The sequence below is a fragment of the Carcharodon carcharias genome, chromosome 13 (assembly GCF_017639515.1).
Source record: "Carcharodon carcharias isolate sCarCar2 chromosome 13, sCarCar2.pri, whole genome shotgun sequence".
Lineage (NCBI taxonomy): Eukaryota > Metazoa > Chordata > Chondrichthyes > Lamniformes > Lamnidae > Carcharodon > Carcharodon carcharias.
In genome coordinates this window covers 94182911-94207471 of record NC_054479.1, presented here as the reverse complement: position 1 = coordinate 94207471, position 24561 = coordinate 94182911, and the positions used below count along the sequence as shown (strand labels likewise).

General features: G+C 42.4%; 1 protein-coding gene across 1 annotated transcript in view; it reads right to left on the bottom strand.

Moving 5' to 3' along the window:
• Positions 1-321: 321 nt before the first annotated feature.
• The window catches only part of LOC121286111 (serine/threonine-protein kinase 33-like), a 48367-nt gene continuing 24127 nt past the window's right edge, over positions 322-24561 (bottom strand). Inside the window, exons 7-11 of the mRNA XM_041203101.1 lie at positions 24083-24176; positions 23900-23975; positions 22437-22602; positions 10150-10344; positions 322-432 (exon numbers count right to left, since the gene is read on the bottom strand). Coding sequence (XP_041059035.1) covers positions 322-432; positions 10150-10344; positions 22437-22602; positions 23900-23975; positions 24083-24176 — 642 coding nt within the window. The remainder of the gene's footprint in view (positions 433-10149; positions 10345-22436; positions 22603-23899; positions 23976-24082; positions 24177-24561) is intronic.

Here is a 24561-nt window from a genome sequence, read left to right as displayed (position 1 = left end):
GTTTGGAGTCTCATTCCTACAGCTGTAAAACCTCAAACATTTAACAAATAATATTTTATTTATTTTTTACTTTTCCTTTCTGTCCCTCCTCTCTCAATCCAATCTTTCTTTTCCTCTTCATCTTTAACATCAAATTTACCCGCTATAATTTATGCTTCCTTCAGTCCTTCCACTATTAAATTCTCAATGCTTCAATCTGGTTATGAAGATGCGGAGTTGCTTGCCCTGTTCACCCAGGCTCCAGATGCCCTGTTTCTCTTGCTGCGATATTATCAACTCTCACTTTCAACAGCTCGGCATGCAAAAAATTGAAAATCCTAGTCAAGTCTGGCTAATGGCAGACGCTGTTAGATGTTCTGCTACAGCAAAATCTGACCCTCTCTTATCTATACATTCATCATTTGATGTGTACAAATTGTCTACTTTGTTTATCTGCACAACAACAGTGATTGCACTTCAAAAATAATTTACTGTGAAGAACGCTGTGACAACCTGAGGATGAAATGAGGTGCTGTTTAAATCTTTTTCATGCTTCCCTTCTTGTCTGTCAGCCTTTCCATCTCAATCTTGTAATGATTAAGTGGAAAACTCAATCATCATACTAATTTTTGCACAATGAGTTTCCATATCAGAAAAGTTAATTTTTAAAAATCTTAAATAAACAATTAAAAACACTAACATTCTTTAAGTTTAAATCTATTTAATTGGGATTTTGTTTCAGCTTGTGCAATACATTGCACAATTGTAGATAAATTACCATTTTTATTCATCTAATTGAAACATATTTTCAGGATGTCAAATGCTTAAGTGTGACAGGAATTTGAATGCCAAATAAGATTAACGGTAAATAAAACATTCTTTCATTGAACAGTTGCTTTCCAAAATAAGACGACAAGTCATTATAAAGAATAATTATTCCTTTGGTTGCGTGCTGGCCTCATGCTGAGTCAGAAGCAGGCTTCGCACTTGATAAAGCTGCAGATTTTAAAAAGCTTGTTGTGAGCTGGCAGCTGGGGAGATCAATAGGGTTTCAACCAATTACATCTACTGGAGATGATGCCAGAGAGGGAAAAAAAACAATGAGAATTAGAGACTGAAACTACGTAGCAGAATGTGAGAAGCTGAATAAATCTTAAAAGACCTTCCTCTTGATTAGGCCAGCCGAGGAAGATTTGAAAGACAGGCTGGAGACATTCAGCTGGTATGTCAGCATCTGTTGAGAGAGGAGAGAAGGGGGTAATGTCTTAGATATTGATCCTTTTAAAAACCGTTTTAGATTTCCACTACCTGGGGTTTTATGCTTTTTGGCCTTATGGTTAAAAATTTGGATATTTTTCAAACAGTGGGAAATGTATTAAGTGACAAATTCTAATTCTGCCACCACTAGTAGGAGTAAAAGAAATAAAGTTGCAGCCCAGAGAGAGAATTATCACCTGAGTGAAACAAGGTGCAGGAGCCAGGTGTGTGTCTTTTTCCCCTCCTGTTATGAATTAAGGAGGGCAACACCTTATCTGGAAGAGGATGCTGAATTTTTGAAGAATGGCACTCCAGTTGAGTAATTTAAACATTGGGCTGTGAAATAATTTAGTGCTGAAATGTTGCTGCAAAATCCTGTCTTGTGCTATGGTTTTAACACCTGTTGTTCCCTGGAGTACCTGATGATAGGCCTCCTCGGTGAAGAGTTATCTTTTGAGCAGAGAAGGGTGAGTGGTCACTTTGTTAAAGAGTTTTGCGGTCACTGCAGATTCCGACTTTCTTCGCCCCTTTCTTTTGTAACCTGGAGGTTGCCTTGATCCAAAAGTGGTCGGTAATGGCGAAACGTCAATTGAATGGCGCTTCTTTCTTGAACCTATTGGCTGAAAACACACACAACCTTTGTAGACGTTTCCTGGCCAAGTTCTTAAATATCTTCTACCTTTTTAAAAAAGGAATTAACCCACATTACTGAAGTGTAGTTTCTGCTTTGAGGGCATTAAGAGTCAACTACATCAGCTAGGCCTGCAATCATGAGAAGGCCTGATCAATTAAGAGTTGACGTTTCGAGTCCTCATGACCCTTCAAGAGAACTGATTGAATATTAGAAGAGGGGTGAAATATAAGCTGGTTTAAGGTGGGGGGGTGGGGGGGGGGGCGGTTGGTGCTGGGGGGAGAGAAGTGGGGGGGGGAGGGGTTTGTGTCATTGTAGGGACAAGCAAGCAGTAATAGGAGCAGATAATCAAAAGATGTCACAGACAAAGGAACAAAGAAGTGTTGAAGGTGGTGATATCTAAACGAATGTGCTAATTAAGAATGGATGGCAGGGCACTCAAGGTATAGCTCTAGTGGGGGTGGGGTGGAAAGACTAGCAGGGCATACAAGATTTAAAAATAATGAAAATAGGTGGGAAAAGAAAAATCTATATAAATTATTGGAAAAAACAAGGAAGGGGGAAGAAACGGAAAGGGGGTAGGGATGGAGGAGGGAGTTCAAGATCTAAAGTTGTTGAATTCAATATTCAGTCTGGAAGGCTGCAAAGTGCCTAGTCGGAAGATGAGGTGCTGTTCCTCCAGTTTGCGTTGGGCTTCACTGGAACAATGCAGCAAGCCAAGGACAGACATTTGGGCAAGAGAGTGTTGAAATGGCAAGCGACAGGGAGGTTTGGGTCTTTCTTGCAGACAGACCGCAGGTGTTCTGCAAAGCGGTCGCCCAGTTCACGTTTGGTCTCTCCAATGTAGAGGAGACCGCATTGGGAGCAATGAATGCAGTATACTAAGTTGGGGGAAATGCAAGTGAAATGCTGCTTCACTTGAAAGGAGTGTTTGAGCCCTTGGACAGTGAGGAGCGAGGAAGTGAAGGGGCAGGTGTTGCATCTTTTGCGTGGGCATGGGGAGGTGCTATAGGTAGGGGTTGAGGAGTAGGGCGTGATGGAGGAGTGGACCAGGGTGTCCCGGAGGGACCTCTCCCTCCAGCAGTACCGCCGCACCCTTTTTCAAAGCTGCACGTGCCCCCAGTTTCATTTTATTCTTCGTCTCACCCAACGCCTCAACAAGAAACTTTTTCTCTTTCTCTCAAGTGCTAAGAAACGCAAGCTGCAACAACTCATCGACACCAACACCCATCTAGGACCCTCCATCCCTACCTGTCCCTCCATCCCCATCCCATCTTCTAATCCCAGCCCCGGCCGTGTATTCACTATACCCCCTGACCTTCCCCTCTCCGATGCTGAACGTTCAGTGCTCAGCAAAGGACTTAGTTTCATATCCTTACGCCCTCATCTCAATGAATATCGGGCTCGGCACGTTGCTGAACTCTTCTTCCACCGTCTTCATCTCCATGCTCACTTCTTTGGGCAGGAGTCCTCTCCCCGTTCAACGGATCCTTTCACCCACCTCCAATATTCTCCCTCCACCTGGACCTCTCCCTCTGGATTCTTACCTTCTCCTGATCTTTTCATTGAGAACTGTCGGCATGACATTAGTCGTCTCAATTTCTCTGCTCCTCTCACCCATTCTAATCTGTCTCTCTCTCAATTTACTGCACTCCATTCTCTCAGGTCCAACCCCAACATTATCATCAAACCCGCTGACAAGGGTGGTGCTGTTGTTGTCTGGTGCACTGACCTCTACCTTGCAGAGGCTGAGTGTCAACTCGCAGACACTTCCTCCTACCTCTCCCTGGACCATGACCCCACCACTGAACATCAAGCCATTGTTTCCAGGACTGTCACTGACCTCATCTCCTCTGGAGATCTTCCTTCCACAGCTTCCAACCTGATAGTCGCCCAGCCTCGGATGGCCCGCTTCTATCTCCTACCCAAAATCCACAAACAGAACTGTCCTGGCAGACTGATCGTGTCAGCCTGTGCCTGCCCAACAGAACTCATTTCTCGTTATCTTGACTCCCTTCTCTCTCCCCTTGTCCAGTCCTTTCCCACCTACATCCGTGATTCCTCTGACACCTTACGTCACATCAACAATTTCCAGTTCCCTGGCCCCAACCGCTTCCTCTTCACCATGGGCGTCCAATCCCTCTATACCTCCATCCCCCACCAGGATGGTCTGAGGACCCTTAGCTTCTTCCTCGAACAGAGGCTGGAACAATGCCCACCACCGCTACTCTCCTCCATCTGGCTGAACTTGTTCTCACACTGAACAATTTCTCCTTTAACTCCTCTCACTTCCTCCAAATAAAAGGTGTGGCTATGGGTACCCGCATGGGCCCCAGCTATGTCTGTCTCTTTATGGGGTATGTGGAACATTCCTTGTTCCAGTCCTACTCCGGCCCCCTCCCACAACTCTTTCTCCGGTACATCGATGATGACTTCAGTGCTGCTTCATGCTCTCGTCGGGACTTGAAAAAATGTATTAATTTTGCTTCCGATCTCCACCCCTCCATCATTTTCACATGGTCCATCTCTGACACTTCCCTTCCCTTCCTTGACCTCTCTGTCTCAATTTCTGGTGATAGACTGTCCACCAATATCCATTACAAGCCTACCGACTCCCACAGCTACCTCAACTACAGCTCCTCACACCCCGCTTCCTGTAAGGACTCCATCCCATTCTCTCAGTTCCTTCGCCTCTGTCGCATCTGTTCTGATGATGCTACCTTCAAAAACAGTTCCTCTGACATGTCCTCCTTCTTCCTTAACCGAGGTTTTCCACCCACGGTCGTTGCCAGGGCCCTCAACCGTGTCCGGCCCATCTCCCGCGCATCCGCCCTCACGCCTTCTCCTCCCTCCCAGAAACATGATAGGGTCCCCCTTGTCCTCACTTATCACCCCACCGCCTCCGCATTCAAAGGATCATCCTCTGTCATTTCCGCCAACTCCAGCATGATGCCACCACCAAACATATCTTCCTTTCACCCCCCCGGCGGCATTCCATAGGGAGCGTTCCCTCCGGGACACCCTGGTCCACTCCTCCATCACCCCCTACTCCTCAACCCCTATATATGGCATCTCCCCATGCCCACGCAAAAGATGCAACACCTGCCCCTTCACTTCCTCTCTCCTCACCGTCCAAGGGCCCAAACACCCCTTTCAAGTGAAGCAGCATTTCACTTGCATTTCCTCCAACTTAGTCTATTGCATTCGTTGTTCCCAATGCGGTCTCCTCTACATTGGCGAGACCAAACGTAAACTGGGCGACCGCTTAGCAGAACACCTGCGGTCTGTCCGCAAGAAAGACCCAAACCTCCCTGTCGCTTGCCAATTTAACACTCCACCCTGCTCTCTTGCCCACATGTCTGTCCTTGGCTTGCTGCATTGTTCCAGTGAAGCCCAACGCAAACTGCAGGAACAGCACCTCATCTTCCGACTAGGCACTTTACAGCCTTCCGGACTGAATATTGAATTCAACAACTTTAGGTCTTGAACTCCCTCCTCCATCCCCACCCTCTTTCCATTTCTTCCCCCTTCCTTTTGTTTTTTCCAATAATTTATATAGATTTTTCTTTTCCCACTTATTTCTTGTACGCCCTGCTAGTCTTTCCACCCCATCCCCACTATTGCTATACCTTGAGTGCCTGCCATCTATTCTTAATTAGCACATTTGTTTAGATAATATCACCATCTTCAACACTTCTTCGTTCCTTTGTCTGTGACATCTTTTGATTATCTGCTCCTATCATTGCTTGCTTGTCACTACAACCATACCAACCCCCCCACAACTTCTTTCCCCCCAGCACCCCCCACCCCCCACCTTAAACCAGCTTATATTTCACCCCTCTTCTAATATTCAATCAGTTCTCCTGAAGGGTCATGAGGACTCGAAGTGTCAACTCTTTTCTTCTCCGCAAAAGCTGCCAGACCTGCTGAGTTTTTCCAGGTAATTCTGTTTTTGTTTTGGATTTCCAGCATCCGCAGTTTTTTGTTTTTGTTTTTATCTCTGATCAATTAAGTCTGCCAGTTTCCCTTCCTCGGATATTACTGAACCTCTTGGATTTTTTTTGCAACAGTTTGGCAGCTTTGTCAATAATCATTCCCTGTTTCCAACCCACCAAGTTTATTGAATTTGAACTCGAGACCTCTAACCTGCGAATCAAAAGGGATGAAGAGCTGTAGCTATGAGGATTGATTGGAGAGGCTAGAACTGTTTTCCTTGGAGAAAAGAAAGCTGAGAGGAGACTTGATAGAGGTATTCAAGATCCTGAGGCGTACAGACAGGGTAAATAGTGAGAAACTGTTCCCACTCGAGAGAGCATCGAGAACTAGAGGGCACAGACTCAGAATAATTGGCAAAAGGAGTAATAGTGATGTGAGGAAAAATGGTTTCACCCAGAGGGTGATTGGAATCTGGAACAAACTTCCTGAGAGGGTGGTGGAGGCAGGTTCGATCAAGGTATTCAAAAGGGAATCGGATTGCTGCCTGAAAAGAGAGAATGTGTGAGGTTATGGGGATAAAGCAGGGCAATGGGACTAAATGGAATGCTCTTTCAGAGACCCACTGCAGACTCAATGGCCTCCTACACTGTAAAGACACTGTGATACTGCGAACTAGCATAACCTCTAGGTTACAACCCCATTTAGAGACTGGCACTTTGGGGAGCAACACAGGCTATAGATATGGAAATTAAGAAATTAACTTCTGAATCTTACGATAATGCTCTTTGCAGGAAGGCATCCCAAAAGTTATATTTACACACTGGTCATTTGCAGAGAAATAACAGGTGTTAAATTTTAATTTAACTTGTTGCTCCCGCACACAGAACAAATTGGAATTAAAAAGAAACAAAAGCATAGACTCCACCCTAATTTTGATCTCTGCTTATACCAGTATGCAATAATTAGCTTGAATATTGGTGACAAACTATAAATTCGTACCCATCTGAATTTTGAAGTCGCTGCAACAATTTTAACATTTAAAAAGAAATTTTTAAAAATCTGTGGAAGGAAAATTCTTATTGTCTCCATGAATTTATTCACAGTTGTTTCCATAAGTTGCCTCTTCCCCTGGAAAATACTAAGGCACCATTCAGGTAAGTCTATGAATAGCTGAAGGCCAACCCGCCAGCTATTTCCATCTCCGTGAATTCACATCACTATTACTCCTTTTGCCAATTATTCTGAATCTGTGCCCTCTAGTTCTTGATGCTCTCTCGAGTGGGAACAATTTCTCACTGTCCGTACCCCTCAGGATTTTGAATACCTCTATTAAGTCTCATCTCAGCCTTCTTTTCTCCAATTCTCGGCCCTCACAATCTCTTCCAGCAAAAGCCAAACTAATCTTTAACACCAAAGTTACTTGGTTACATTAGTACCCATTGATATGAAATAATAGTCGTCAAGCATATTTAAATCTATATGTCTGCCTTTATGTGAATTTATAATTGGCTTCTTTATACTAATTATTGGCTTTTTGATAATTATCACCCTCTTTCACATTCTTGTTTTATGTGAATTATCGGTCAGGATTTAGTTTGCTGATGGAACTGGTCTTGGCTGTTCTTAGACAATTGAGCTGAAGCTACTGGCATATCTGACAGAAGAACCAAAGTTTTTATAAACTCAGTTGAAATAAATAAAAGTCAAGCTAAGCCATTCCTGTAGTGAAATATGACACCTAGGCTGCAAACATACAAACATACAATTATTCACTATTTAATAAGATCACAGCTGATCTGATTGTAACCTCAACTCAACATTCCTGCCTACCCCGATAACCTTTCATCCCCTTGCAAAATCTCTCAACAAATAGTACACATCACAGCAAGTAGGGCAAGCAAAAAAAGCTTAACACACAGTTCGAGATAATGAAATGGGATGTATTTCAACTGAAGTTTGTTTAAGTCGAAGCACAGCAAAGGCCATCACTTCCAGCTGCTCATTCCTGATGACTAGTTACTAAAATATTGAGGGCTGATCCTCACGGTTAGATTTTGTTTGTAGCCTATGAATGAGACTAATTTGATTGTGAGGGGCTGAAAGAACTGCTCAGATCATCGCAAATCTTTTTTTGTGTTTCTCTATTTCAGGTAAATCTGAAATAAACAGCAGGAAAATCTTTTTAATTGATTTTGCACCATCAAACGGAAGATGCAATTCTGCCCAACAGCAAGAATCTTCAAATCAAACAGTGCAGAAGGAGGCCGATTGGTCCATTGCATTGGTAATAAATGTGCCAGGCCCTGCTTTGGGAAACTATCTCAAAGGTTGGCAGTATGATCTGTGCCCACTTGTATGTCACATGGGAAGATACCAGCCCACCTTGAACCCTGGCAACAGGGAAATACAGTGAAAGAAGAGCATGAAAATGGTGGAAATATTCAACAGGTCTGGAGGTAGCCTTGGGGAGAGAAAGAGTTAACATTTCATGTTGATGACCTTTCATCCAAACTGGTCAGATGCCCAGAATAATTGACAAAAGGAGTAATAGTGATGTGAGGAAAAATGGTTTCACCCAGAGGGTGATTGGAATCTGGAACAAACTTCCTGAGAGGGTGGTGGAGGCAGGTTCGATCAAGGTATTCAAAAGAGAACCGGATGGATTGCTGCCTGAAAAGAGAGAATGTGCGAGGTTATGGGGATAAAGCAGGGCAGTGGGACTGAATGGAATGCTCTTAAAGAGAGCCACTGCAGACTCAATGGCCTCTTACACTGTAAAGATACTGTGATACTGCGAACTAGCATAACCTCTAGGCTACAACCCCACTTAGAGACTGGCACTTTGGGGAGCAACACAGGCTATAGATATGGAAATTAAGAAATTAACTTCTGAATCTTACGATAATGCTCTTTGCAGGAAGGCATCCCAAAAGTTATATTTACACACTGGTCATTTGCAGAGAAATAACAGGCATTAAATTTTAATTTAACTTGTTGCTCCTGCACACAGAACAAATTGGAATTAGGTGTTTCCAGCATTTTCTGTTTTTTAATCTTTCCAATTTCCGGTATCTGCAGTATTTTGGTTCTGGAATGCAGTGAAACAACTGGGGACTCTCAACGGGGACATAATTGCACCCATGAGGTGGCAGCACTTCACAAAAGAATTATCGCTCGAGGGAACAGCTTAAGTGAAGGCTCACGCTTAATAGACACATCGCAGTTATACTTTCTTCTTGTACTTGACAGCAGAGGGTATCAGTTTTAATCCTAATATTAATTCACTCATAACTGGCCATTTAATGGACTATTGCAATTAAATTCAACATGCAAAGTGCAAGAATGGGGTATGCTGTATTTTTTGCATTTATTTAATAAAAACACTGAGTACCACGTGCATCTGCAGAAACAATCTCTTTCCTGGGTTAATCAGTATGTAATCAAAGATCAAAACATTATATTGGTATCTGTGGGCATTAGGAATGAGTTTTAGTTTTAAAGTTAAAGTTTAATTTGTATTTTTGTACCTGTGTGTTAAGAAAGGTCAACTGGAGTTTTAGTTTCGCTTTAAAAGGCTGCTTGCATTTTTAATAAGTTTACGATGCCTATAAAATGAAAGTAAACACTCAGGAGCAGAAAGCATAATGCTGTTGCCTGGCAACAGGGAGGGCGGATTAGTAGATTCTTCCCACAGACATACACACAGAACTAAAGAAACAGCAGTTTTAAGTTCAGTTGAAGCCAGGACCCCAGAAAGACTGGACACTGGGAGGGGGAACTGCAGATTTCCCAAAAGAACAAATGGCTGCCATGTTTCTACATTGCATTAACTGCACATCAAAAGCACTTTGGGACATCTTGGGGCCATGAAAGACTATATAAATACAAGTCATTGGATTCAATGGAAATTTGCAAGCCAGACTTCTGATTTGCTATCACCCATTTTCTGCAAAGCAACAAGCATTAAAATTGCCCCCTTTTTATTCTTATGGTAAAGTTATGTCCTCCATTTACAGTCAATGGGAATAGCTTTTCCTTATTTACCTTATCTAAATTCCTGATAATTTTGAACAGATCCCCTTCAAGTGTTCTTGGTTCTGATGAGGGAAGTCCCATTTTCTCAAATGTCTCCTCTTATCCAAACCTCTCAACTCTGGAATCATCATATCTAGTCATTCACTTCGCTACCCTTTTTGAAGTCTTCCTGGGTGCAGAAAACCCTGCTTTGTCTGTCTCTACACTTCCAATTAGTTCATTTTGTGACAGGCTTTAAAGCATTCCCATGAGAATGGATGCAGGACTATGCAAATATAAGTGATTATTTAAAGGTGTTTTAAAATAAATACCTTTGCAGTCGGTGGAAGTACTTTGTTGGAGTTGAAGTCTGTCTTTGTGTCTGTTTCAGAATGGGCCAGGTTGTTATCCTCACTCACCCCATTCTCTTTTACTAGTTCCTCCTCATTGTCACTAATGATGTCTAGTTTCCATTGTTTCATCATTTCCAACACATTTTTAGGCCGTTGTTTCTTATTGGCGTCTCCCTGAAAGTGCACAAAATTAAACTCTAAGCTAAGTTCTCTTTAATATGGCAATACTGTCAGTGGGAGCAGGCACAGATCAAAGATGATGATTGACTTTTTGCAAGTTTCCAACTAGCACCCTTCTTGTATAAGCATTGCTTGTAAAGCTGGATTTGACTCTCTACAAATTTCAAAAAAACTTGCAAACTCAGGCAACTGCGTTAGGTAAAACAGTTCTTTGAAATTATTTCATACGGTATTTTAGCTCTTAGTCTATACAGCTTTTTGAGTATTTATTACACTATAAATACTTTTGAATGAATGTGGAAAAAGCTGTTTTATGAATGATTTTGTTAAAATAACAACGGAGGCTGGGATTTTCCATGCCCTCCAGCGTTGGACATGTTCAGTGGCGTGAGCAGACAATATGGCATAATTGGTTTCACGACAACGGGAAAACACACCGACGTGTTTCACAACAGCACGTATGTGATGTGCACTTAGCAGCCTGCACTTTGCTCAGGACTTCAAGGTTTGTTTGCCTGCCTTGCTTCAGTCAGCACTAGCAGTCATTGGCGCCAGGCTTCACAGACAACACCACATCACTTTTAGGAGGCCTCACAGGCAGGTCTCTACCTACCAAATCAGCCATATGTCGGTGGCTTTTCAATGGCTGTAGGGCTAGGGCTTGCTTGGGGAAGAGCAAGAAATGGCCTCAGGCAAGGGAAGAGGCTGCAGCACAAGAGCTGTACTGGGGAAGGAGGGCATCCCATGGTGTGTGTGGGAGCACATGTTGATTTGTGCAAGTAGCCTCAAGATGGTGAGGGCTGAGGAGGCAGTCTCCAGAGGTGATGAAGCCAGATGGACATGTGAGAGTATGTGAGGGAGAATGGGTGGTGGTGTCCCTTGAGCTCACAGTGAGTGAGATGTCAGTGAATGTGTGATGGGCATGTGTGTGAGAGTTTAGAGTGATGAGATAGTTGCCATACCCTGACTGCACAGATGAGATCATTCATTCTCTATCTGCATTGGGTAGCCAACCTCTTCTGTGCAGCATTGGCACTCCCACACCTGCCAAATTGTAGTACTGTAGTGGTAATGTTACTACCCCTCCTGTGGCCAAAGCTGGGGTAGAGGACATCACTGCGGGCCTCCATGGCATCCAAAAGATGCTCGAGGGCTGTAGTCTTTTTGCCTTTTGGGGCCAAGTCTTCTTTGCTGCAGTCCTGGTCTGGAAGCACTGAGTGCAGCTGTACTTTAAATGTGGTGCCTGGCGTGATGAAGCAACAAGGTGATGATGTGGCAGGTGAATCGGTGTGTTTCCTGGGAATGCATAAATAATGTGGCAGATTTGGGACAATAGACCATGATAACACGCCAACACTGCCGATGGATAAAACATCATTTTACCCGCCTGCTACTGCACTTAGTGCAAATCTGGGATGGTTCTGCCTGCAGTTTTCTACCAGGGTATTTTACGACAGGTTATTCCTCAGGGCTTTTATATACAGAGGTACAACTTCAATGTATTTTTTTTGGCAAAATTAAAATGTACATCTTCATTTATGATCATCTTACCCATGGTTTGTTTGTCAGTGTACAGTATAGGAAACATATTCAGCCTACGAAACCTAAGTACCCATTTAAACATGGGAATTCAACATAGTCCAATTACAACATGCCAGTGAAGTGTATTTACCATATGCAACTGCTGTTATTCCCTCAATTGCCTCATGGTTAGAGGTCTATGTGCATTTAAATGTATTTGTGTGGATGGTGAGAATCTAAGTTTAAACTGTCTACTCTCGAGATGGAGCTGAAAACCTACAAAAACAAATACAGCACAACAAATAGACCCCACTTGAATGCATGTGGTTCAATTGTAACTGCAATGTTCACTCACTGCGGTCAGTCTCGTAATTCAAAGTAATTTACTAATAATTACTCACAGTTATCCAATGGTGATTTAGCAATTCGCTGGCTGTCATTCTGTGGGCTGGATCTACTATAAGAAGGCCTTTTAAAACGCAGCGAGCTGTTAAAAAGAGATACAAAACATGATACAATATTCCCATTGTATGGTATTCCAGTAGATGAGTCACTCCTGCATACTAATAAAATTCGGTCATGTGTAGCAGTAGAATTGCAATAAGTAAATTTTGCTATCTGAATGGTTGGTATCACATCACTATTTAAAGTATTGGCTCACAGGAGACCCAGCAGTAGGAGCTATTCATTGCTTAGCCTGTACACCTTCACGTAACGACTCACATTTTGTCGTCAATGGGTTTGACATCTAACATGCTGAAGAAACATGGAGAGTTAGGCCGGATTTTCGAGCCCTGCCTGCCGCCGGGATCTTCTGGTCCCACCGAAAGTTTTTGGACTTATGACTGGCCTGCCACATAGCCTGCGGCGGGCCCCACCACAACAGGTCCAGGAAATCACTGCCTTAGTCTATTCTTGAATAAATCAGTCAGTGATATGTTTTACCTTTGAGCAAGGGTACATTCTGCCTGCCAGCAATTGATTAGAAAAAGAATTTGCATTTGTATAGCACCTATGACATCATCAAGGCCTCACAAAGTGACCCAAAACATTTGTTTTTGAATTACAATCAGTACTGGTACATTGATAAACACAGCAGTCAACTTCTGTTAACTTATCCTTGAAGTGTGGATGTTGTTGGCAAGGCCAGCATTAATTGCCCGTTCCTTGTTGCCCCTGAGAAGTTGGTGTGCTGCCTTCTTGGGCTGCTGCAGTTCATGTGGTGAAGGTGCTCCCACAATAATGTTAGCTAGGGAGCAATATTCCATGTGAGCTGCACGGCAACATGAAAGTCCCCATGCAAGTCATTTTTTAAAATTATCACGCATGTGAGGCTGTGCAAAAAATTTAACTAAATCACCTGCATTCTGCAAAGAAAAATGAGAGATAGCGTTGGTAGGGAGTCCCAGAGTTTTGACCCAGAAACATTAGAGAAACAGTAATATATATCTAAACTGGCGTGGTGACTGAAGGTGATGGTGGATGTTTTAGGCTTGGGAAGTCCTGGTGAATTCCTGAAGGTGCATTCTGTGGATCTGGATTCATGGTGGTGGAAGAAGTGGATCTTTAAGGTGTTGGATGGGCCACCGATCAAGCAAACTGATTTGTCCTGGAAATGTATATAGCAGAATCCCACAGAGAGAGAAACTAGATGAATGACCAATTGGCCTGATTTTTGGCAGTTCAAGGAAAATGTGAGCTAAGACACCAGGAGATTATCCTGCTTTCTTCGAATATTGCTGCGGGATCTTTATCACAGGCACCAGATAGGAACACTCTTTTATGTCTCATCAAAATGTCCACACTTCTGACAACACTGCACTGGAGTGTCAGCCTAGGTTATATCTGTGGTCCTGGAGTAGGTCTTGAACCTACAAACTGCTGGATGAGATGCCACTAACTGATCCAAGCTGACGAATATGAGGTACAATGAAGAAACTTTGCAACCCCTTAACTCTATTCTCCCATAAGCACGAGTGTTTTAATGAAAAGAAATGGAAATGAAGGCAATAGCTTAAGGAATAGAAGATGTTATACAATTAATTTCAAAAACTGTTCCTTGAACGTATTCCTCATAGATTTATTGTGCAAAACAAAAAGATGGTTTATCCCAAGTTTTTGGTGCACTCTTTTGACATAATATTCTGATAAAAGGACATCACTTGTAACACTAATGCAGTTTTTCTCTCCATAGGCTTCGCCTTATCTGCTGAGTATTTCCAGCATTTTCTGTCTTTATTTGCAATATAATATTTTGCCCGTGTGCACTTTTGAAGTTGTCTTGCCTCATGTTTATTTTCCTACGTATTTACATGAGATATATTGTACCTTAGTTACCTAGCCACATATTTAGTGGGGTAGAAAAGTTTGTAAAGTCCATTCTTTGGCCATAGAGAGCTGACAATAAACTTTTTGATAATTTTTGCTCATCTTCCTGGAAAGAATCAGGTATTGGGAAAATATTTCAGGAGAGATTTGTAGGGAGGAGCTCATCTGAACTAAGAGAGTTTTAACTGTTCTCTATCTTTTGGGATCCCCACCAATAATAAAAATGAAAAAAAATTAAAGCTTAAAGGAGTGATATGAATAGAATAAATGATCCCAGGTATGAAGCATGCAATGGATATTTACAGGGCAGTTCACTACAAAACAAATAAACCTATTTTGCCCTTATTAGGCCTCATTAGAATACTATGTCCAGTTTTGCTCTCCTCACTTCATAAGCAATACTGGGGCTTTGGAGAGGACAGCCACAAAATTAATTCCTAGTTTAATATATTAGTTACCAAGATAGGCTCAAAGAACTGGGTTTCTATACCTTAACTCAACCATTAAGTCTACACCTTTCCAATCAAGATTTATAAGATGTTGAAAGGGCCAGACTTGAGATTGTGTGGATAATTTGTTTCAACTGTATAGGTTAGGGAGGATCAGAGCTCTCAGTCTCAAGGCAGAATTAGGTTGGATGTCAGACGGTTCCTTTCTTAAAGTATACTCGGCCTGTGAAATAGGCTGCTGGCTTGTGAAGTCCTTCAGGCAAGAGCTGCACCTGTTCCTGGCTGGGATACAGATCACTTACGTGTAACATTAATCAGAGCCAGAGTAGACTCCTGAACTAGGTTTGATTGCCCGAGGAGATCAGGGAAGTCTTTTCCGATTTGTTTTTCCATAATTGAGCTCGATTTTTATCTGTTAATCAGCTCTCCTAAGAGATTTATAGCTTCTGATTGGGATTGGAAGTATATATAGTGGTGGACTAGACAAAATAATTATATAGGGCAAACTGGATGGACCGGTAGGCCTTTTCCACTCTACTATTTTTTATAAGTTCATTTGGCAAAAACTCTCAAATATATATAATATAAAAACATGGAAACATAGAAAAATAGAAGCAGGAGTAGGTTATTTGGCCCTTTGAGCCTGCTCCACCATTCAATATGATCTTGGCTTATCCTCTATCTCAACGCCATACTCCGGCACTCTCCTCATACTCCTTGATGCCTTTAAGAGCTTAGAAATCTATTTCATTCTTAAATATATTCAGAGACTTGGCCTCCACAGCCCTCTGTGGTAGAGAATTCCATAGGTTCACCACCCTCTGAGTGAAGACGTTTCTCCTCATCTCAGTCTTAAATGGCCTAAATTCCTGAGACTGTGACCCCTTGTTCTTGATCCCCAAGCCAGAGGAAACATCATCCCTGCATTCAGTCTGTCCAGCCCTGAGATCTTCTCTCGTTCTTCTAAACTCCAGTGAATATAGGCCCAATTGCTCCTCATGTAACAATCCTGCCATCTCAGGAATCAGACTGGTGAACCTTTGCTGCACTCCCTCTCTGGCAAGTATATCCTTTCTTAGGTAAGAAGACCAAACTGCAAACAATACTCCACATGTGGTCTCACCAAGGGCCTGTATAGCTGCAGTAAGATGTCCTTGCTCCTGTACCCAAGTCCTCTTGCAATGAAGGCCAACCTTCTTAACTGCTTGATGCGCCTGCATGCTTGCTTTCACTGACTAGTATACAAGAACACCCAAATCCCTTTGTACATCAACATTTCCCAATATATCACCAATTAAATAATACTCTGCCATTTTGTTTTTCCTACCAAAGTGAATAACTTCATACTTATCCATGTTATACTGCATCTGCCATGTATTTGCCCACTCACTCAACTTGTCTAAATCACTTTGAAGCCTCTTAACATCCTCCTCACCACTCACATTCCCACCAATTTTGAATCGTCAGCAAATTTGAAAATATTTAATTTGGTCCCCTCATCCAAATCACCATCTCTCATTCCAAAAAAGACCCATTTATTCCTACCTTCTCTTTCCTGTCTGCTAACCAATTCTCAATCCATGCCAATACATTACCACCAGTCCCTTGTGCTTTAATTTTGCATGCTTATCTGTTATGTGGGACTTTATTGAAAGTTTTCTGAAAATCCAAATACACCACATCCATTGGTTCTCCCTTATCTATTCTGCTAGTTACATCCTCAAAAAAACTCTAGTAGGTTTGTCAAACATGATTTCCCTTCCATAAATCCATGTTGACTTTATTTAATCCCATTGAGATTTTCTAAGTGTCCTATTATCAAACCCTTTATAATAGATTCTAACAATTTCCCTACCATTGATCTTATTTCCCTCCCTCCTTTTTTAAATTGTGGGATTACATTTGCTACCCTCCAGTCTGCCGGGACTGTTCAAGAATCTACAGAATTTTGGAAGATGACAACCAACACATCCACTATTTCCATGGCCACCTCCTTTAATAGCCTGGGATGTAAATTATCAGGTCCTGGGGATTTATTGGCTTTCAGTCCCATTAATTTCTCCAGCACTGTTTTTCGAATAATACTAATTTCATTCAATTCCTCACCTCACTAGACCTTTGACTCCTAGTATTTCTGGAAAGTTATTTGTGTCTTCCTCTGTGAAGACAGAACTAAAGTAGTTGTTTAATTGCTCTGCCATATCCTTGTTCTCTACTATAAATTCTCCTGTTTTGGACTGTAAGAGACTGACATTTGTCTTCACTAAGCCTTTTCTTCTTACATACTTATAGAAGCTTTATAGTCCTCTTTTATGTACCTTGCAAACTTACTCTCATACTCTACTTTCCCCTCTTAATCAATCTCTTGGTCCTCCTTTGCTGAATTGTAAACTGCTCCCAATCCTCAGGCTTGCTACTTTTTTTAGCAACTTTATATGATTCCTCTTTGGATATAATACTATCCTTAATTTCTTTTGTTAGCCATGGTTGGGACACTTTTCCTGTTGTGTTTTTGTGCCAGAAAGGAATGTATAACTGTTGCAATGCATATATTCACTCCTTAAATATTAGCAATTGCCTATCCACCATCATGCCTTTTAATGATGTTCCTCAATCTATGTTAGTCAACTCACGCCTCATACCTTTGTAGTTTCCTTTGTTTGTGGCCCTAGTTTTGGACTGGACTACCTTATATTCCAAACTAAGGAAGATTTCTACCTTGTTATGGTCACTGTTCCCTAAAGGACACCACACAACAGGATTATGAATGAACCCTTCTCATTGCACAAAACCAAATCTAGGATAGCTTCTTCCCTAGCTGGTTCCTCAATGTACTGGCCTAAAAACCCATCTCGTACACACTCCAGGAATTCGTCCACCACGGTATTATTGCTAATTTGGTTTGCCCAGCCTACATGTAGATTAAAGTCACCCATGATTACTGTAGCACCCTTGTTACAAGCATCTATAATTTCCTATTTAATACTGTCCCCTACCTTACCACTACTGTTTGGAGGCCTATATACAATTCCCACTAATGTTTTCCACCCCTTGTTGCTTCTTAGCTCCACCCAGGCTGATTCTACATCTAGATTTTCTGAGCTCACTATTGCACCAATTTTATACTTAACTAACAATGCCACACCACCTCCTTTTCCTTTTTGCCTGTCCATCCTAAATATTGAGTACCCTTGGATTCAGTTCCCAGCCTTGGTCACCCTGCAGCCATGTCTCTGTAATTTCAGTCATATCATACCTGTTTACGTCTATTTGCGCTATTAATTTGTCCATCTTATTGCCAATGCTCTGTGCATTCAGATACAGTGCCTTCAGACTTGTCTTTTTACACATCTTTTTTTGTACGTGGCCCATTTGCTGCTAGCCCCGTTTCTTCTGCCTTCCATTTTTGCCTTTTATTTTTCTGTCTTTCATTTCTATCTTTGGTTCCATCTCTTGCGTCTCCTCACTTAGGTTCCCATCCCTCTGCCTCTACAGTTTAAACCCTCCCCCACAGTATTAGCAAGTACCCCTGCGAGGATATTGGTCCCAGTCCTGCTGGGGTGCAACCTGTCCAGCTTGTTCAGGTCCCAACCTCCCCAGAATCAGTCCTAATGCCTCAGAAATCTAAATCCCTCCCTCCTACACCATCTCTCCAGCCACACATTCATCCGATCTATTCTCCTATTCCTGATCTCACTAGCATGTTGCACTGGGGGTAATCCTGAGATCACTACCTTTGAGGTCCTGCTTTTTAATTTATTTCCAGCTTTAATGCAGACCTCATCCCGCTTTTTACCTATGTCACTGGTACTGATAAGGACCATGACCTTTGGCTGTTCATCCTCCCCCTTCAGAATGTCCTGCAGCTGCTCAGTGACATCCTTGACCCTGGCACCAGGGAGGCAACATACCGTCCTGGTGTCACATCTGTGGCAGCAGAAACATCTATCTGTTTCCCTGATAATAGAATCCCCTATCACTATTTCTCTCCCATTCTTTTTTTCTCTCCCCCCCACCCCTAAGCCACCCATGGTGCCACTGACTTGACTCTTACTGCATTCCCCTGAGAAACCATTTCCCCCTAGCAGTATCCAAAATGGAAAATCTGTTAGAGAGGGACATGGACCCAGGGGACTTGTGCACTACCTGCCTAGTGCCTTTACTCAGTCTGGTGGTCATTCATTCCCTTTCTGCCTGTGAACTCTTTCCCTGTGGTGTGAGCACCTCACTGCACATGCTATCCACAAATATCTCAGCCCTGCGGATGCTCCACGATGACTCTAGCCGCTGCTTCAGATCCGAAATGCAGATTTCAAGTAGCTGCAGCTGGAGACACTTCCTGCGCACATGGTCACCATGGACATTGGAAGTGTCCCTGACTTCCCACATCACACAGGAGGAGCATTCCATGTGACCGAGCTCCCTTGCCATGACTTACCCTTAAATTACTCCATTTAGTTTTACTTCCTCTCATTTAGAGCATATTAAGGACAGTAGAAATACTCGCCAAGTCCTACTTACCAAGGCCACACTCTTCTTTCTGAGGAAAGGTAGAAAATAAAAGGATAACCTCCTTCTGTCTTCAGCAAACTCCCTCACTCCAACTGAAGCACTCAAATGCAGCCCAATGCAGCACCCCAGAAAAATTATAATGTAGTAACCAGTCAGACTGATCTCTTGAAATATAAGCTGTTCCTGTAGATGATCCTACTATTTCTACACCTAACACGGTAAGCAAAGCTTCCATTGTGGGGAACATTATTAGATGGGAATACAGGTCGTAGATTCATCCCTCTGGTGTCCTAGCTCCATCCCTGTCTGTGAGCCGTGCTCCCATCTAGTGATGTCCTCCAGAGATTCTCTATATCTTTTATTCCAGTTTCTGAGAAATAGTTTGTTTCTTTAAAATTATGATAAAATAAATAATGTGCATTTATATAGTGCCTTTCCAGAGTGACCCAAAGCACTTTAGGACCATTGAAATTAAATGATTATTGTAATATGGTGGAGAGGACACTGAGCGAATGTTAAATCTTGAGAAAAATTTCAGAGGTTGGGATTATTTCTGGGTCCCAAACCCACATGGGTTGGAGGTGTATCATATGGTGCAATCTTATGGGAGGTGGCTAATTAGCAGGCTGCTTCTGTGTTAACCCTCTGATTAAGGATGGTGGATGGGTTCCCTTGACTGAAGGTCCAATCAGAGGACCTGAAAGTGTGGAAGGCCGATAGCCTGACCAGGAGGGGTGGGTGCACTGATGCAGGAAGAGCAGTGCAAGTGTGATTTAAAAAGGAGGTGCTCTCTGAACAGTCCAGCAAAGTTAAAAATAAAGAATGGCCATAGTTGTCAGGCCATCATTGTGAATGGGATCCTCAACAGGATTGCTTTATCATGTGTCTCTGGGGTGGGGGTGGATTTTGAGGAGGTGTCGTTGGCCTCAGCAAGGGGTCTCTCCAACCTCACGAAGAATCTTGGTGGCTTCACCAATTTTCCCCCAAGTGGGCAATTAATCATCTTAATTAACCACCCTCTGCTGTCAGGCGGGGTTTTTTTTATTTGTTCTTGGGACATGAGCATCATTGGCTAGGCCAGCATATATTGCTCATTCTGAATTATGCTTGAGTAGGTGGTGGTGAGCCGCATTCATGAACTGCTGCAGTCCATGCGCTGTGGGTACACCCACTTTGCTGTTTGGAAGGAAGTTCCAGGATTTTGATCCAGTGACACTGAAGGAACAGCAGTATAGTTCCATGTTAGGGCGGTGTGCAACTTGGGTGGGAGTGTTCCCATGCATCTGCTGCCCTTGTCCTTCTGGGTGGCAGAGGTCACAGGTTTGGAAGGTGCTATCTTGGCGAGTTGCTGCACTGCATCTTGTACATGTTGCACACTACAGCTGTAATGTGCCAATGATGGAGGGAATGAATGATTAAGATGGTGGATGCACTGCCAATCAAGTGGGCTGCTTTGTCCTGAAAGGAGTGGAGCCTTTTGAGTGTTGTTAGAGTTGCAGTCATTCAGGCAAGTGGAGAGTGTTCCATCACACTCCTAACTTGTGCCATGAAGGTTGTGGATAGGCTTTGGGGAGTCAGGAGGTGAATCACTCGCTGGAGAATTCCCAGCCTCTGACCTGCTCTTGTAGCCACACTATTTATATGGCTGGTCTGGTTAGGTTTCTGATCAATGGTAACCCCGACCCCAAAGTGTTGATGTTTGACTCTATTTCCAGTAGGATTGCTTGGAGTTGGGAATGCATCACTGAGCTGACCAGCAGCACAGTTTTCTCATCTTGCTCTCAATCCTACCTCTAGAACGTCTCTGTGGGACCAAGAAGATTACGCCCACAGAGACAGGTCCGTAAACCTTCCTATAATGCAGTACGATGTGTTCAAATGGTGCTATATTTATTAAGAGACTTGTTGAGAATTGTATTAAAGCCTTTTAAAGCCCATTCCTTCAGAGGTGAAATGTTGCAAGATTCAGCAATGAATGGAGGTGTGGAACATAGCCAAGTGCGGGAAGACTAAAGTAAAAGGAAAGCCAATGATCAGTGTTGACAGTAGTTGCTCATGGTCACTGACGTGTCTGATCAGGAGCCCAAGGTAGACAGATCTAATCTTGAAAAATGAGGTTTTTACGCTTTTGGCTGAGCCTCACTATTGAAATGTGAATTAAGAAGCAACTGCCATATCCCAACACCATTGTTATTGGAAACAGTCTCCAGTGAGAAAACAATCATTGTTTAAAATAACTCACAATCAGTAACATTATCTTGGATCCTTAACCTTTTTAATCTCTGTTTCAAAATTAATCACATAGGGGAGCTGCAGCTTCTATGTCCTTCAGAATGTTTTCACTAGTCTTAATATCTATAAAGTTTTAGTGGGTATATTGAACAGATAACCACTCTTGGGATTGTTTTAGCCACAGGTTCCAGCTCTTGCCTCCTTCTCTTCATAAGGTTGAATATAACACTAACATTAGCCCTTATGTAGGCGCTAATGCCAAAGAAATTTATTAAGAGTAAATAAACACAATAGCATAAACAAATCATAAATATTAGCACTAGTATTTCAGCTTTTCTAACTTCTTGTATAGTAAAAAATAGTTTAGCGTAGAGTTGTGAGTTACTATGTTCTTGTGTTATTTTCTTCAAGTAGCTGGCTTTAGTGGTCCCAGATTGTTTTCTCTTCAGACTCACATTTGAAGAGAAGTAGACAGATAAATACCTTTGAACCATTAACTAAAACCTCTTTGTCATAATGTTGAACTTCCAGACAACTTTTCTTGATGGACACATTTAGCTTTATTTAGAGGACAGCAGCAGCAACTACATGTGTGCATCAAGCTCCATAACTAAAGAAAGACAGTCTCCTAGGGGTTCCCTGCTAACAGATGGGTTTACACAGATCATGTGATCTTACAGCACAGGATTATTCTTAAAGCTACAGTCCTATGTTTCTTAAAACTATAATTACTACAGTCTTAAAGAACTGTCCGTTAAATTCAGAACATTGCCAATCAGATATACCTCTGAACAAATCTCATAGCATGTTTGTATTTGAACTGAGTGGCTTCTCTTGTCCCTCAAGCAAATTGGCTAGACACCAACTAAACAATTGTCACAATGTAGAGAGTGAACCTAGAACAGGATTTTGATTAATCAAGCTGGTTTTGACTCTTTTATGTACCATGACAGAACTTTTTAAAAGCCAATAAATTATCAAGCTAAAGCTTCAACAAAAACAATCCAACAGCTGAAAAATTCTGACAGGGTGATCACTCATTACCTGTCTTATTGCATTGGGTTTATTTGCAATGCTACTGTACTTAAGGATCTTACCACTCTCACTAATGGACTTCAGACTTGAATGAGAAAAATTTAGGTCTCCTTTTTTGATTTCCTCATATAGTTTTTCTGAAGTTGTAGCTGTAAATGGAGCCTGACCACACAGCCTGCAACACAAAACAGAATAATGAATCTTTTTTAGCTTTTCAATTCACTCAGAACTGTGTTTGCAGTAACTCTTTGGATATTCCCTTTAGATGAATGAGTGGAATGTCCTGATCAACTATCTTCCTTGGAGATGTTAGCTCCAAGAAGACACACCTAGCAATAGAATATTGGAAACTAATTAACTGCCTCTGCAGTCTCATAATCTACAACACAAGCTAGACATGGCATAATCTTCTTCTTGAGTTCTTTCCCTGAAGACAGGTCCATCTCATAATGCCATGAACTCCACCATGGGTAGGACAAGGAGGCACGTCCTGAATCTAACCCAGAATCAAACCTCGTGCTGTTGGCACCAATCTGATGCCAGCCAGCCCCTGGAGGAGTTCAAGTTGATGAGACAACATACACTTTTACGTGCATGTTGTAACCTGGGGCTATGAATAGTGATGGTAGAGGCTCCAATTCCTTTCCATCACATGGTTGACCAGGACTGTTTCAAGCTCTTAACACCTGTTATTGGCATGTGTTGGAACAATTTACAAATTGATACTCAACCTGATTGGCCACACTATGAACGCACCTTCCTTGACCATCAAGTCCAGGAGTGGGACACAAACCCAGAGCTTCCGGCTCAGAGGCAGGGACACTACCCACTGCGCCACAAGACCTCCGTCCAGGCTTGACTGCAGATCTCCGAAGTGCTGTTGATGATGGACCAGTTAGTGCAATTTTCAAACAAATAATGCAGTCTCCTCTTTGGCTTGTGTAAAGTCTTGTTCTGCGGCTGCCCAGGGATTAAAAGCCGTTAACTGCGGTTGTGGTGAATGGAAATCACAAAGACTGATTTGGCTTCCACAGCATTGATTTTTGCATAAGGCACAGAAACAGGCCAACAGATCCTTGGCAGCATTTATGCACCTCAAGGGCTCCTACCGCCTTACTTCATCTAACCCGATCAGTATTTCTTTCTCGTTCATGTACTTATCTGGCTTTCCCTTAATTGTACCTGTTATTCATTTCAAATGCTTCCTATGGTAGCAAGCTCCTTGTTCTCACCACTTTCAAGTAAAGAAATTGCTCTTGAATTCCTTATTGGATTTATTAATGATTATCTTATCATGGCCTTCGTTTTGAACTTGCCCACGAGTGGAAACATCTTCACTACATCTAACCTATAATCTGGAGTGTGATTGGCTGGATTGATTCTACTCATGCACATGTATAAGGCTGCACATGAATTTTCATGAGAAGTAAGACAGTCAGAAAATCCCAAAAAGCATTGGGTTGGGTACATACAGGATATACATGATGATTCCAATGCTCCAGAGATCACACTGCTGACTGTAGTCATAGTTATTGATTATCTCTGGGGCTGTCAAATAATGAGAAAAGAATTAGAAATGTAAGTGGAGAATCAAAGCTCCTTGTTTACAATTACATTTTTCATCACCTAATCTGAGCAAAGTGCCTGCAATTTACCCATGTATAAAGGTGTACCACACGCATCCTGTAACATTGATTCGCTGCCAACACCAGCACCATCCTTCAGCACAGACAAGCCAAAGTCTGTCACCTGTGAACACAAAAGGCAAATGTGTGTGAAAATATACTTTTAAGAACAGCTTGTTCTCCTCTGCTTCCTAAAGCCAGAGACTCGTACTAGAGTATGTCACCACCAGCCCCTCTAATAACCAATCCTGGGGTAAAGCACTACCAACGCCTTTAATATCTCAGCCAAGTGGCCATTCTTCATGTGAGCCAGGACAATTAGTGTTGGAAGGTTAGTGGGCTATTGAACCCAATTATGTCTTCATTTGACATCTGCCATGCGATTAGTTTCCAGCAAAGGGGAGACAGGGTGTGATTGGATAATGATCAGAATTGGGATATCTGGCTGATATTTGCAGAGTCATCAAGGAAAGCTGTGGCTAAACGTAATGCTTTCACTGAAACACAAG